This window comes from Budorcas taxicolor, chromosome 2 (genome assembly GCF_023091745.1).
Source record: "Budorcas taxicolor isolate Tak-1 chromosome 2, Takin1.1, whole genome shotgun sequence".
In the NCBI taxonomy this organism is placed as follows: Eukaryota; Metazoa; Chordata; class Mammalia; order Artiodactyla; family Bovidae; genus Budorcas; species Budorcas taxicolor.
Genome location: NC_068911.1, coordinates 13,879,053 through 13,893,676, shown reverse-complemented (window position 1 = coordinate 13,893,676; position 14,624 = coordinate 13,879,053). Strand labels below are relative to the sequence as shown.

The 14,624-nt window shown below is 50.3% G+C and overlaps 1 protein-coding gene across 1 annotated transcript in view; it reads left to right on the top strand.

Moving 5' to 3' along the window:
* CALN1 (calneuron 1) overlaps positions 1-2,418 on the top strand; it is a 455,582-nt gene extending 453,164 nt beyond the window's left edge. Inside the window, exon 6 of the mRNA XM_052636215.1 lies at positions 2,291-2,418. Coding sequence (XP_052492175.1) covers positions 2,291-2,418 — 128 coding nt within the window. The remainder of the gene's footprint in view (positions 1-2,290) is intronic.
* Positions 2,419-14,624: the final 12,206 nt, after the last annotated feature.

Sequence of the window (14,624 nt, the reverse complement as noted above, 5' to 3'; positions counted from 1 at the left end):
AGCTTATTAAAAACACACATTCCTGGTCTCCAGCCGCAGAGACTGGATCCAGTCATCCTGTGGAGGGGCTGGAGAATTGGCATTGATATCAAATTCCCAGATGGTGCTGATGCTGCTAATCCAGTGAGTAGCCCTGAGGCAGGTAGCCTTTCCACCAGCCTCCCAGGAAGGGATTTCTGCCTCAAGGTAGGTGGGAAACTGTATAAACATCACTGCAGGACCAGGAATGGACAGGGAAGGAGGTGGAGATGAAAAGAGGAAAAAGGAGGAGAAGAATTCTGTCATGGGAAACAATGCCTGGAGGAGAGACCTGTCCCTCTTTTTTTCAAAGCTCTTCCTTTCTTGGGACTTCCCTGGCAGTCCAGTGGTTGCGACTCTATGCTTCCAATGCAGGGGATATGAGTTCTATCCCTAGTCGGGGAACTAGGATCCCATGTGCTGAGCAGCCAAGAAAAAAGAAAGCTTTTCCTTTCTTGTTATTTCCATTTCCCTATTTCTGGCCCATATTTGTAACCCATATTTGCTAATGCTTCTTGATCGAGACCAACTGACGGTTTCTTGTGGGTCTTATAAAAATGGTGACTCAAGACCTCGCCCAACAAAAGATTAAGAGAGTGCCACCCCAGGATCCAAGGTTAGACCCTCGGGGCCGCAGAATCTGGGGGCAGGGACACCCTGCCTCCGAAAAGTCTGAGAGGAGTTTGTGCCTCCCTGCTGTGTGCTGTCCACAGCGCTCCTGGTCCCCATGTCTCAGATCAGGCACCAGGGTCACCTGGGTAAACATGGAAGATCGCTGGCCCAACTCTCATGCATGCATGCTAAGTCGCTTCAGTCGTATCCGACTCTTTGCGACCCTATAGACTGTAGCCTGCCAGGCTCCTTGGTCCATGAGATTCTCCAGGCAAGAGTACTGGAGTGGGCTGCCGTTTCCTCCTCCAGGGGGTCTTCCCGACCCAGGGATCCAACCAAGTCCCTTATGTCTCCTGCACTGGCAGATGGGTTCTTTTACTACTAGCGCCACCTGGCAAGAACCCACTCCCAGAGTCGCCCATTCAGGAGATCTGCGGGATGCAGGGGTGGCCTGAGAATCTGCATTTGAATAAGCTCCTGATGATGCCATGCTGCTCACCCAGGAACCCTGCTCTCGGACACTGACACGCATATTCGCCATAATGCGTAAGTCAGAGTCATTCCAACCACCAGCCACCCTAGGGGAGAAGGCAATGGCACCCCACTCCAGTACTCTTGCCTGGAGAATCCCATGGACAGAGCAGCATGGTGGGCTGCAGTCCAAGAGGTCACTAAGAGTTGGACACAACTGAGCGACTTCACTTTCACTTTTCACGTTCATGCATTAGAGAAGGAAATGGCACCCCACTCCAGTACTCTTGCCTGGAGAATCCCATGGACAGAGCAGCATGGTGGGCTGCAGTCCAAGAGGTCACTAAGAGTTGGACACAACTGAGCGACTTCACTTTCACTTTTCACGTTCATGCATTAGAGAAGGAAATGGCACCCCACTCCAGTACTCTTGCCTGGAGAATCCCATGGACGGAGGAGCATGGTGGGCTGCAGTCCATGGGGTCACTAAGAGTTGGACACAACTGAGCGACTTCACTTTCACTTTTCACTTTCACGCATTGGAGAAGGAAATGGCAACCCACTCCAGTGTTCTTGCCTGGAGAATCCCAGGGACGGGGGAGCCTGGTGGGCTGCTGTCTCTGGGGTCGCACAGAGTCGGACACGACTGAAGCGACTTAGCAGCAGCAGCCACCCTAGGAACAATCCTAGGGAAGGTAAGTGGCTTCCAGCCCTGCAGGAGTCTGGAGCGAAGCACTGGAACCTGGTTCTGTCTGTACCACCTGCCTCAGACAATGGGAGGCTGGCACTCTGCAAAAAACGGGCACGGCGGGCCTGAATGGTGCTTTCAGTGAGACTCACCCTAAAAGGTTGCCTATTTCCTCGCTCTGAAATCGCTGTAGCTCCAATACCACATCCAGAAGCCTGTACCTCCCTCTGAACATCACATCTGTCATGATTTTTGTTCTGGAAGTTTTGCCACCTCCTACCACCTGCCAGGACACGGGATGCCCAGTGTCCTCCAAGAGCTGACCTGGAGATGCTTTGATGGAAGTGACCAGTCTTCATGCTGGGGGCTGGTCCCTGGGCTTGTTGAGGACGAGGTGCCCGGTCCCCACCCCCTTCTCACTGTGTCATTTCTCTCTCCCCTCCCGACCCTCTCTCCCCACCTCCTGACCCTCTGCCCCCCTGCCTCCTCTCCTCCCCGCAGTGCATTCCCAGAAGCAGAACAGACAGACCTGTGTCCGGAAGAGCCTCATCTGCGCCTTCGCCATGGCCTTCATCATAAGCGTCATGCTGATCGCGGCCAACCAGATCCTCCGGAGCGGCATGGAGTAGCCGTCTCCCCAGCAGCTGCGCTCCCGGCTCCGCGCATGTGCTTGCCCCGCGGGCAGACTCGTCCTCCACACAAGCGGATGCGGACGGTGCAGACGCGGCACCGTCTGGCGCAGAACCCAAGGTTGCAGTGCAACCCCGTGTCGTGGCAAACCCACTCCATCCCCTTGGCAGGTACACAAAAGGGCTGTCTTCAATGCTTTAATGGTCTTGTTTCCAAATGCAATAAATAGCCAGGAGTTCCGGACGACCGCTTCAAGCGCCGGTAGGACCTCGAAAAGAGAAACTTCACGTTCATCTCGGGATTCCCACGGCCATCCAGGTTGGTGGTGTGAGGGAGCAAAAGAGAGGCTGACCACGCAGTCACCACCGCGCCCCCTTCGTTCTCCCCAGGGGTCAACTGGAGACTCCCCCCACCTCCACCCCCACCCCAGGGCGACCCTCAAGTCCCCAGAGGCTGACTTCTGGGTTGCCGCAGAAGTGGGCGTCCCCGTCCCACCCTGGCTTCCTTCCTCCACCCAGTGGAGCCCCCTCCCCGCCCGGACGTGAGGGGAAAGCCATTGAAGGGGGTGCAGCGCCCGGCGGTCTGCAGGCTGCACCCCTCCGCCTCCGGTCTACTGCCTTTTCTACGGGACTCTTGTTGGCAGAGTTGGGGAGCTCTCGGTTTCCGTCGGCACTTGGCTTTCTGTTCCTAGAGCACATCGCGCACCAGCATTTTGGAATCTGCAGAGAGCCTTTCTCCCAGCTTTGCCGCCTGTGCTGCCATTTAGACAACAGAGAAGCGTAGCCGTGGGCATCTCTATAACCTAGACACACAGACAGACGTATCTATCGGGCTTCTTCAGGTGTGACATCCATCCATCGTCCCTCATCGCTTTACTGCTGATAGAAGCCTGTCCTCCGACACATCCCTGCCTCTTGGGGTGGGTCGTTTGGGGACGGGGAGGGGCCGCGGCTGGTGGTGAAGGAGGTGTTTGTTGCAAGTCATGCCCCAGCTGTCCAGAGTGATGGAGTCTGAACACGTCACCATGTGTAAGACACCTCTGTAAGTCAAGGTCCTTGTGCCGCTCACCTTTCTCTCACCTTCAGATTTGCTTTGTTAGTCTGTCTTTCCCAGATAGAGAGAGAAACACCATCCCAACGGGAAAGATGGAAGGATCCAACCATTGTATTTTATGTAACATGGTCCCACAGTTGGATTCTGCAACTGACTCATTTTCATGAGAAAACGAAAAGATGTTAATAAGCTCAGCTGACTCCACAAGTAAAACACTTCTGTTGGGGAAGGGAAGCGAAGCCAACCCCATCTCAAGTCTCTGATTTCTGGACTTTTCCTAGTTGCCGTATCCACCACCGTCACTCACTCAAGCTCGAGTAGTCTGATTAGCCAGTAATCTTTCATAGCAGTACTTCCCTTCGTACGTTTCCAAGCTCAGGTCTTGATTTCTGTGGTGGGATTGTCTTGCTCCTCTTTCCTTCCGTTGCATCCTAGAGCTACAAGCTTTTCCTCCCTCTCTTTTCCCTTTTCATTCAGTATGGAGGTGCCAGACTCCTCTTTTGCTGCACCAAGTGGTTTTGGGGGTGTGGTGTGTGTTTTGGAATCCCTCCTCAAGCCACCCGTCCCTTTCTGCCCTCTCCCTCCAGTCTTCTCAGACTTGGAGCATCCAAGCTGTCAGCTTGGGGTCTTCTTCCAAATTACCCCTGCAAGCACTTTGGACAACAGCCTGGGAGCAGCTCTCAAATTTTCCCCACTGCAAATATCCATGATGAGCACAAGTAGAAATAGGGTTTGAGCCATAGCATGGAGGGAGGAGCAGGAGTCAGCTCCCTGGAGCCTGGGAGGTTGTGAGTGAGTCCCTCTGTGAAAAATGCCTGGGGTCCCCCACACCCAGGCCAAGTAAGGCAGCGGCCTGCCCATCCCTCTTGCCCACCCAGCCCTGCCAGACACTGCGTGTCTGTCTGCCTCTCCTCTCTCCCCTCTTGCCTGACTCACCTCCGTCCCTCAGGACCAGACTTCAGAACAAGAACAGGTGCAAATGCCGAATATGAATGCACAGGACAAGTTCACCATTAGTTTCCACCCTAAGCAGTTTGCTCCTTCTCTCTCTCTTTTAACTGGACTTAAGTAAAAGGGACTCCATGAATGACTCAGCCATGTCCTCCTGGGGAGAGGGGTATGAGAGACACCAGGTAGACTGGATCACCCCAGGGATGATTCTTAAAGGACCCTGCCCTATGAGAGGGCGGTGCTGCAGGTGATGCTGGACTTCAGGGCAAAAAAAAAGAGTACTTCTATGAAGTACAGGTTCTTCTGCCTCCTCCTGAGGGGAAGGGACCTTGAAGGATATGAGGGTTAAACCTTAGAGAAATTAGAAGAGAAATTAGCCACTGTGTAAGCAAGGAAATCTAGAAAGACACTGACAGCCTGTTTCCCAACAAGCCCTCAGCATCCTCTCCCTAAAGAGGACCCTTTTCATCTCTCCTAGTGACCAGGAAGTAAGTTCATCCTACCCAGGAGAAAATCTCGGAGAAGGTGTCCTAGAGAGGATGACTTCTAAGGACATTGCTAAGGAGAGAGGGCAAGAAAGAAGCCGTAGTCCTCTCTGATGGGCTTGACGTTAGCCTCCTACCGTGGTAACCTCACACACTGTGCCAGGACCTGAGTGTGTGGGAACAGCCCAGAGGCAGTGACAACCCGCAGGCTCCGGGTGCTAAGAGCTTGCATCCTGGCAGCTCTGCGTGGATGGTCTGTCGACGGTACTGGGTATAAGATGTTGGCTTCCCACTGACCCACTCCAAGTCCTGTCCACAATGCTGCTTCGAGCCAGTCAACACCTTCCGCACTGTGGGAGTTCCTGGGTGCCTGGATGAAGACTCTAGGAGTTCCGGCCCTCCAGTGTGCCATGTGGCCCCTGGCTGGAGGGGACCTCTGCAGAAACTGAGAGGGAGTAACCCAACTCTTACTCTGTCCAGCCAGGGAGTAGACGTAGGAGTCTCCTATGGGGTGGCTGAGTGACTGGTAAACCAAGCTTGGCTCATTCTTGCCCTCTATACCACCTCTTCCGACCACACGAGTGATGATTCGGGAGTCATTTGCTTGAGAGACAAGGGGTGCAGACCCTGATCCCCAAAGAAGCTGTCTCCTATCACTCCCAGAGCCCCCAGACAGGACCCAGCCCGGGAACTATTAACCATGGCTTCCGGCATATGCATGGGTCCCACATGACCACCAATCTGTAAAAAAAAAAAGGGGGTGTTGCCATAGCAACCCTTGCATTCCACCCTGAGTGTGCCAAGGCACACAAAAATAGGGAACATTTCCTTACAGAACAAACACTTGGGCTCAGCCTGCTTGCATCCTGACGCCCTGAATCCATAGCCTGCTGGTGGGAGAAATTAGCCTGAAAGAAGCTCTGCCCTTTTTCTCTTCTTTTTGGACATGTCTTTCTATTTGCTCAGAACAGGAGCCAGGTGGTACCTTCCCCACCTCCCAGAGCCCAGAGCAAAGACCCCCTGAATCTGGGCAAAAAGGCAGGAATGCCATCTGGAAAACAAAAAATAGTTTAAGCCCATCTTTAAAAGCGTCTGTTTGCCGCTTGAGAAGCTTTCCCACAAGCCAGAAACGTGAACTAAAGTGAACTGAGGTTTACATGTGGTCCTTGGCCAGTCCAGTGGTTTCAGAAGTTTCTAGGTGTTTGATTTGCCAAGAAAAAGATTTGTACAACATGTCTTCCGTCTTGAAACCTGCTTCCTGTCTCAGTTTGCACCTGACAAATGGTCTCCTGTCTGCTGTTAAGCCAGAAGAAACTAATGAAAGATCACACGCTTATTTTGATAAGCATGTCCCCATCCCAACCTCCCATCCACAGAATCACAAAGTGATGTATCTAAGAGCTGCGAGAGAGAAATTTATCCTTTATCCCAAACGCCTCCTCTCAGCTTAAATCCAGACTCAGGTCGTAAAGCAAAGAGACCTTTGCTCTTAACCAATAGCTAGCAGCCTCCCTGGGACAGTATGAGGGCATGGCCAGGAGAGTAGGGTGTGACCACCAAGCTCCTCGGCGTGGCTGGCGCGGCCTGCGTGGCCGCACGCCTTGGAGCCCTGTGCTGCTGTGCTTCTGTGCTCTATCCCCATGGAAGCTACTGAGTTCTGCTCCTCAAACCATACTGGGTCATTTTACTGCACTTGACTATTTGTCCAAAAGCTGGTAGTGATCGTGTTATTCATTCCATTCCACTAAGATACACAGAAGGTCTGGAACCCAACTGCAAAATAAGGGGCCCCTTTTTCTATAATACCATGATGATAGAGATGGACTTGGGCTTCTAAACTTGGGCAATATACTGGTTGTGTTGCCAGGAGGACTGTGGAGCCATCTTCCCTGGAGATCACTCATCTGAAATGAGCTCAGATTTCTCCTTAGCCTCTTCTGCAGTCACACCAGGGCAAAGAGTTCATAACCTAAAGATCTGGCTCTAGCCATCCTCCACCACCACCTCAACTCCCCCGGAAGGGGAAAAATATCCATCAGGAACAGAAAAGAAACATTATTCCACAGCTAAGGTTTTCAATTTGAATTATTTAAAGCAATGGAGAAATAGAGCAGGGTTCAGGCTGCCTCTTATGGACACTGTCTCCATGACAATTTAAATGTCAGAACTGTTCAGCTTCACTTCTTCCTTCCTTTGACTAAGTCACTCAGGGGACGGTCCTCCGTTATGTGGCCTTGTCATAGACACTTGGTTTGGGGGGAAAAGGTCAGGCATGCAGACCAGCCAGGCACTTCTCTTAGTGTCCTATGCTCTATGCTAAGTCCATGGGCACTGAAATAGCCATGGTTTCTAGTGAATATTGGTTTAGGACCCTCTTTATAAGGTCTCAAGAGACCAGATAACAATACTCAAAAAGCCCTGGAAGCAAAATTAATTTGATTCAGTTGGCTTGAAATATAGTCACAAAGAATCAGGTTCTGCCAGTCCCCAAAAGATAGTCCTCTGAAGTTGGGAAAAACTTGCCAAGTATCCTGCCTTCCTGCCCCTGCCTCGGGTAGCTTATCCATTGAGCACATCCTCCCACCCCCACTTTGTGCCCCCCATACTGGGCATAGCTCTCATCTGCCTCTTTTCCTTGAGAAAGCTGGCTTGGCTTTCAAACCCATGCTTCTCACATTGTTACACATTAGTTTCCAAGTGAAATGGAGGTAGAGGCTGGAATTTTCCAGGGGAGTAGAGCAGCAGGATAATTAAGAAGGAATATTCCAGGGAATGCAAACTTCAAGTATGATGTTGCTTCATCCCTGTACCTGGGAGAGAAAAAGTTTTTAAAAGGTGGCTGTGGCTGATCTCTGAACATTTCCCATATTCATCTGGTCTACCCTGGGAGCCCAGATGGGCTTGAGTGCCATACGGCTGCTGCCCACCAACCTGAACCCAACCACATGCACTGGGAACTTCAAGAGGGGGCTGGTAGCTCACCTTTCCTTGGGGGATGCTGATTTGCTGCACCCCCAAAATGCCGTTCCCAGAGTGCTCTGTCTGGGCTCAGACCTGTTGAACTGAGGCTAGGAGAGAAGACATTAGCTCTGGATATGTAAGCAACTCTGTCAGCCAGAAATATCACAGGAGGCAGGGCCCCTAGGTACCTCTGCCACCCACCGGTCAGATAAGTCTGAGCTATTTCCCCTCCCAGCCTCAGTCTTCTCATCTCTAAAACAAGAGGAGAGGTCAACCTGATGACTCAGAAGAGCCCTCCTCTTGTGACTATCTGAAACAAATCAAAGTGAATGCCCACACTTGATAGGGTCCCTATGTCCCCTATGAATTGTATTAAGAACTTTTTTTTTTTTTAATACAAATCCCCGGAAGCCGTTGTAATAAAGTATCTCTTTTGGTGTCCTTTGTCTATAGATGAAACAATGCAAATAGACCTCTGTCCAGTGTGTCTTGTAGGCAGGAGGTTTTATTTGTTCCCTGAGGACTTGCTGATTCAAGGGAGCATCCAAGAAGGGCTTTGTTTCCTGTCTGAGCCAGTGTCAAAATGAAAGGCATGGGGTCACCCTACCACAGGTCACGTGGATCAGAATTCCTGACTAAGGAGGGTAAAACAAAGCCAGACTCCGGGAAAAGATGCCGTTTCCCCATCTGAAAAAGCCTGACTAGAAGTTACTGAATATAAAGAGCACAACTTGTGATCATTACTTTCTTTCTTTACTCATTTCTCTGACCCTTGGAACAGCAGTTCCCGTACGTGTGATAGTGGCTGGTAATTATTCGTACCACTGCAGAAGGGAGAGAGTCACGATCTCTGGGGATTGTTAGGAATTCGATTAACTGTCTGGGGAGACAGGCACCAGCAACAGTCCTTAGATGGCTGATGAGTGACGCTGAGCACAGGGGCCTGCTTTAGAAGCGATCCACCCATGATGAAGGATAAAGGGCAGAGGGAGGGTAGCTGCAGGGTCCACGCAAGTCTCCAGCCCTCTGCCCATGACAACCTAAAATCCTATGTCTCTCTCCTGTTTTTTTCTTTTTATTTTCCTGAAGTAAATGGAGGTCCCAGTCATTGTTTTTCTAGTGAGCCCCAACTGCTCTTTCCTGCAAAGATTGGCCAGGGAAGGGTCCTCTCAGCTCCTGGTGGAAATTGACACGAGTCACCGTCAGCTCTCTCCAAGGAAAATCCAAGAACGCTCTTTCTAATCTAGGAGTCAGGCTTTGGGGGTCTTTGAATGGCTTCTTAGTGGGGTTTGATTTTCTTTCCCAATTGTAAGTCTAGGAAGAAGCTATTTGTCCAAGGACTCACCAAAAACGATGCCCTTGAAGGAAAATCAGCCCCAAAATCTGGCTGGGGAATGGGTTGGCAAACTGTCATCTGCTGGGGGTGGGAGTGGTTGTGATCTTAGGGGTCCTTAGAATTGAGACATGAGTTTTTTTCCAAAGCACAGTGGTAAATGGCAGGATGCAAATCAGAGCACAGATTAGGATTATTTCAAGCAGAATGACCAGAGCTTGGCAAATCTGCTATCCAGAACGGGCCACTAAGACTGCAATCCTGGGTCACAATCTTCCCATTTATCTCATTCATATTCCGTCCCTTTTATTTTTCCATTCAGTATTCATTGATGATTTCTGCTATTAAATAATGAGAGAGTCAGCAGATTAGTCAGAAGAAAATCTTTATATAAAATGTAAATATTAATATAAATTAACTTGGCATGCAACTTACTGATCTCATGAAGTACATATTATTATTATGTTATCTTAGTGTATAAAGGAAACCTGACTGCCATATTTACCAGATGTTTTCTCTAACCAAACTTGTCTGTAAATATATAATCTGTATAAAAAAGAGTCTAATTTACCATTATTTATGCAATAGAAAAAATAAAAGTTTTTTTTTTCTTTTGATGAGAGCTTCAGCTTGTTATCTGGGGGTGTGATTTGCAAAAGGGTCGTGAAATTTCATTCCCGTGACCCTGAAGGGCAACCAGATCTGTCTGATGACCGGCCAACAACATCACCCCCTTCCAAGAAGCAAGAAGCCTGCGAGAAAGCTGCCGGGGATCTGGTCTTTGGCGGGGCTTCGGAGGGGAAATGATTGACAGCAGGGGCAATAGCCGACTATGGAGCATATAGTGAGAAATAGGAACCAGCTTCCGGCTGGGGAGCAGACAGTCTAACTAAGAAAACTTTGCAGATCCCCAAGCTAATGGTGTCAGCCTCTGGGATTCCATTTGCCAAACCCTTCCCAATATTAGTATTCAGGCACTGCTTAGCTTTTGCTTAAACATTTGGAATTTTTAATGTTAGTTAAGCTTCTTGGGCATAGGAAAAAGAAACCACACACCCCCTTGTAATATATGTAAGGAAATGTGCTGTGCTGTGCTTCGTCGGCCAGTCATGTCCCACGTTTTGCGACCCTGGGGACTGTAGCCCCTCAGGCTCCTCTGTCCATAGGATTTTCCAGGCAAGAATATTGCAGTGGGTTGCCATTTCCTACTCCAGGAGATCTTCCTAAATGTCTTAAGTCAAAAATTTTGAGTTTCCTATGAGTAGAATCTCCCAGTGTCTCAGGGTCCTCTGTTCTGAGTCCTGCATCTTATATACCTTCTTAGGGGAAACTTAACGAGGTAAAATCACTAAGCTTTGCTTTTTGTTTAAAAATTCTAAATATAGAGTGTTCTACAAAAAGCACATGTTTCCCCCCACTTCCCCGCCCCCCCCCCCCCCGCCCCCGCCGCCCCGCCCCGCCAACTTCTGTTAAAGGGGGCCTCTGGCAAATTCCAGTGAAATAATAACTTGGTTTTTATCGTCTCTGATCTGGGTTTTAAGAATTATTTTTTATTATAAGGGAATAGTTAGTGATGAATATTCATTCTCCTGGGTACTTACCCCACCAGGGGGTGTCATGCAGGACAAAAGACCCACCAGAGGGCTGAGAACAGAACTCCAGTCTGACCCATGACCATGGAGATCATGAAGCCTGAAGGCTCAGAGATAATATCCAGGGCAAAACAAAGCTATCCCTTAGAAGGTAAAGTATCTTTGAATTCATTGGGATTTTTCCATACTTCTGGTGATAAGTGAATGCCTTTGTCTTTTTCTTTTTTTTAAGGTAAGTGAATTTCAAAGGCTTTTCTTTCAAACAAGGTATGGCTGCAACCCGGTGCACAATTAGAAAGCCATGCCCCTGGACTTCCCTGGTGGTTCAGTAGCTGGGACTTCATCTTCCAATGCAGGGGGTGCAGGTTCAATCCACAGTCAGGGAGCGAGGATCCTGCATGCCTTGTGGCCAAAAAAACCCAAGACATAAAAAATCAGAAACAATGTTGTAACAAAGTCAATAAAGACTTTAAAAATGGTCCATGTCGAAAGTCTTAAAAAAAAAAAATTAGAAAGCTGTGCCCATCACTTCTCCTGCCAGTTCTGGAAGGTTTACCTGTGGCAGGTTGCCTGGCCTTAAATGACAAAGGATGGGTGGCCGCCCTGATGGAGGAACCGAGGCCGTGTCTCCAGGGTGCTGTCACTCACCCCCCTGCTTTGACTTCAGTCCAGTACACCTATGCTTCACTCACTGGTGATGGTCCAAGAGAGGACGCAGCTGTTCTCCAGCCCATTGGCTAATCGTCCCCAGGTCCTGGGGCATCCGCTGTATGTGGGGCCACGCTGCAGCCCCCCAAGTACAGGCCAGTGTGTAGCCAGAAGACTCTTCTGACTTGGGATCTCTCCAGCCCTATAGCAGTGCTCAGAGGCGGCAAGGCCCCACTCTCAACTTCTGAATTTCCTAGAATGAGGAAGTAAAGGTACCATTGATGCTACAGGGCTGTGCCAAGGTGACAGGCTGGTAGACGCTTTGGGGCTTGGCGCCCCACTCTGGCTCTCATAACCTTTGTCCCCATTTTTTTTTTTTCTATGCTGTCAAGATAATTTGAAGTTAACTGAGCTTTAAACACGGCAGTGGTTGGTTCCCAACCCTGGTTGCACATAGGAATTGCCTGGGGAAAAAATCCAAAGTCTTGGCACCAGCCCCAGATGCCATGATTCCATCGCTCTGGGAGGCAGCCTGGGCTCAGGGATGCTCACTCTCCAGGTGATTGTCTTCAGGGTGAAGCACCAGGGCAGCAGGTTCCTACTCTTTCTGGTTTGGGTCATTTCCAGAGAAACAGGTCAGTCCTCTTAGCACTGTGCTATGCTCAGTCACTCAGTCATGTCCAACTCTCTGCGACCCCGTGGACTGGAGCGCCTCTGTGGGTGAGACTTCCCAAGCAAATTGGAGCAGGCTGCCATTTTCTCCTCCGGGGATCTCCCAAGCCAGGGATGGAACCACCTATCTTGTGTCTCCTGCACTGGGAGGCAGATTCTGTGCTACTAGGGCCACCTGTCGGCACAATGGCCTTCAAGGTGTGGTCCCTCCACTAGAACCTGGGAACTTGTTAGAAAGGCAAATTCTCAGGCTACGTGGAACATTTCCTGCCCTGTCAGTGAACAAGGGGCTTTCCTGGTAGCTCAGCTGGTAAAGAATCTGCCTGCAATGCAAGAGACACCAGTTCAATTCCTGGATCGGGAAGAGCTGCTGGAGAAGAGATAGGCTACCCACTCCAGTATTCTTGGACTTCCCTTGTGGCTCAGCTAGTAAAGAATCCCCCTGCAATGTGGGAGACCTGGGTTTGATCCCTGGGTTGGGAAGATCCCCTGGAAAAGGGAACAGCTACCCACTCCAGTGTTCTGGCCTGGAGAACTCCATGGGCTGTATATTCCGTGGGTTCGCAAAGAGTTGGACACGACTGAGAGACTTTCACTTTCACTTTTTTATCAGTGAACAAGGATGTCACAGTCATCAGCAATTGTGACCCTCCAGTGTGAGCCGGTGAGCCTTTAGACACTTGGGAAGGAAAAAACACCTGCCATCAACAGCCATCAGACTGCAGCCACTCCCTACAGTGAGCCCTAAGGGAACTCAGGATACTAGCCCCAGACAGCTTATCAAAGGAATGATTTCAATGAGCCCAAACTCTTGTATCTTCCCATACATATAAAAGTCCTAAATTCCTCAATTTGGAATATCTGAGTTTCTTTAATTAACAATCATCTTTTGATGTTCAGACTATCTGCCCTTTGTCACAAAAAGTCTATATAACCTGGCTCCTCCCCTACCCCCCTCCAAGCAGTTCTCTCAGGGTTACTTGAGGTGCTGTCTCCCATGCTTGAAGTCCTAAAAATTCCCACTGAGTAAACACAACTACGGCTTCCCTGGTTGCTCAGTGGTAAAGAATCTGCCTGCCAATGCAGGAGACGCAAGTTCGATCCTTGGGTTGGGAAGATCCCCTGGAGAAGAAAATGGTGACTGACACCGGTATGCTTGCCTGGGAAATCCTATGGAGAGAGGAGCCTGGTGGGCTACAGTCCATGGGGCTGCAATAGAGTCGGGCATGACTTAGCGACTAAACAACAACAACTCAATTTTAGGTTGTGAATATTTTTCCAGGTCTACACACCCCAGACTATGGAATCCGAGATTCTGGGGGTGAAACAGATGACAAGCCCTACAGGTGATTTGGAGGGTGATGCTCCCTCAACAGTGCCATCTCCTTCTTACTGACACTGTTTTTCACAATGATGGATGGCGGAATCAATATATAATTATGATTATGATCAGATTCACTGGGTGCTTTATAAATGTGGAAATGCTGGGGCCTCTCACTGCACATCTATGGGATCAGAACCTCAGGAGAAAGGGTTGTGGGTCGGGGTCATTCAGGAACCCTCCGGGTATATTTGGAAGGGAGGTTTGAGCTTGAATCTGCTCGGCAACTAGACACAGCAAGCCGGGATCAGGAGCCAGTTCTTTGGTGGGGGTTGATGTTCAGTCACTCAGTCGTGTCCGACTCTTTGCAACCCCATGGGCTGCGGCACGCCAGGCTTTCCTTTCCTTCACAGTCTCCTGGAGTTTGCTCAAACTCATGTCTATTGAGTTGGTGATGCCGTCCAACCCCCTCGTGTTCTTTGGTGGCCCCGCAGTAATGCTCCCAGCACTGGGTCTCAGGAGGAACTCCCTGGGCATGGTCCCCAGGTCATCACCTGCAGTGTAGCCCACATCCCCTCAGGACAGCAGCGGAGACCCATGTGGATGGACTGCAGAGACCTCTGCTCTGTTGGCTTGTAAACTGAGGCTCTCAGCGCCTTTCTGATGTCAAAGCCACGGCCGCCAGGCTTGTCGCTAAGAGGCCAGGAGTTGGGGTGGAGCGTGCAGGATGAGTGACACCCTCCCACTTTCCCTTAAGGTTCACCAGGATGAGAGCAGAATAGAACTGAGCACAAAGAAGGAGTGAATTGTCTGGGGTGTGAATTACATCTCTAAAGCTGTTATGAAAAGTGAGCGAACACACGTGCAGCTCTGAAAGAGGAAGAGAAGCCAGAGATGGAAGGCTGGGGATGGCGCGGAGCCTCCGCCTCGGGTCACCACCTGGGACAGCTGGCATGGGCCTCCCGATTGCCTCAGGCAGAAAGTCCTGCATCTCAAAAGCAACGCAGCCAGGCACGAGCACCCCGTCTTTCGGCCTCGGCCCTCCCCTGGCCCAGCAGAAGGAAGAGGACCCAGCCTGAGGCTCGTGTGTTTGAGTCTCTCTGGTCCAGGAACCACGTGCACTGCTTTTTCCTTGGTCTGTGTCACTCCAGGGCTAGCCCTCCGTTCCTCTGCCAGTGATTTCCTCTAA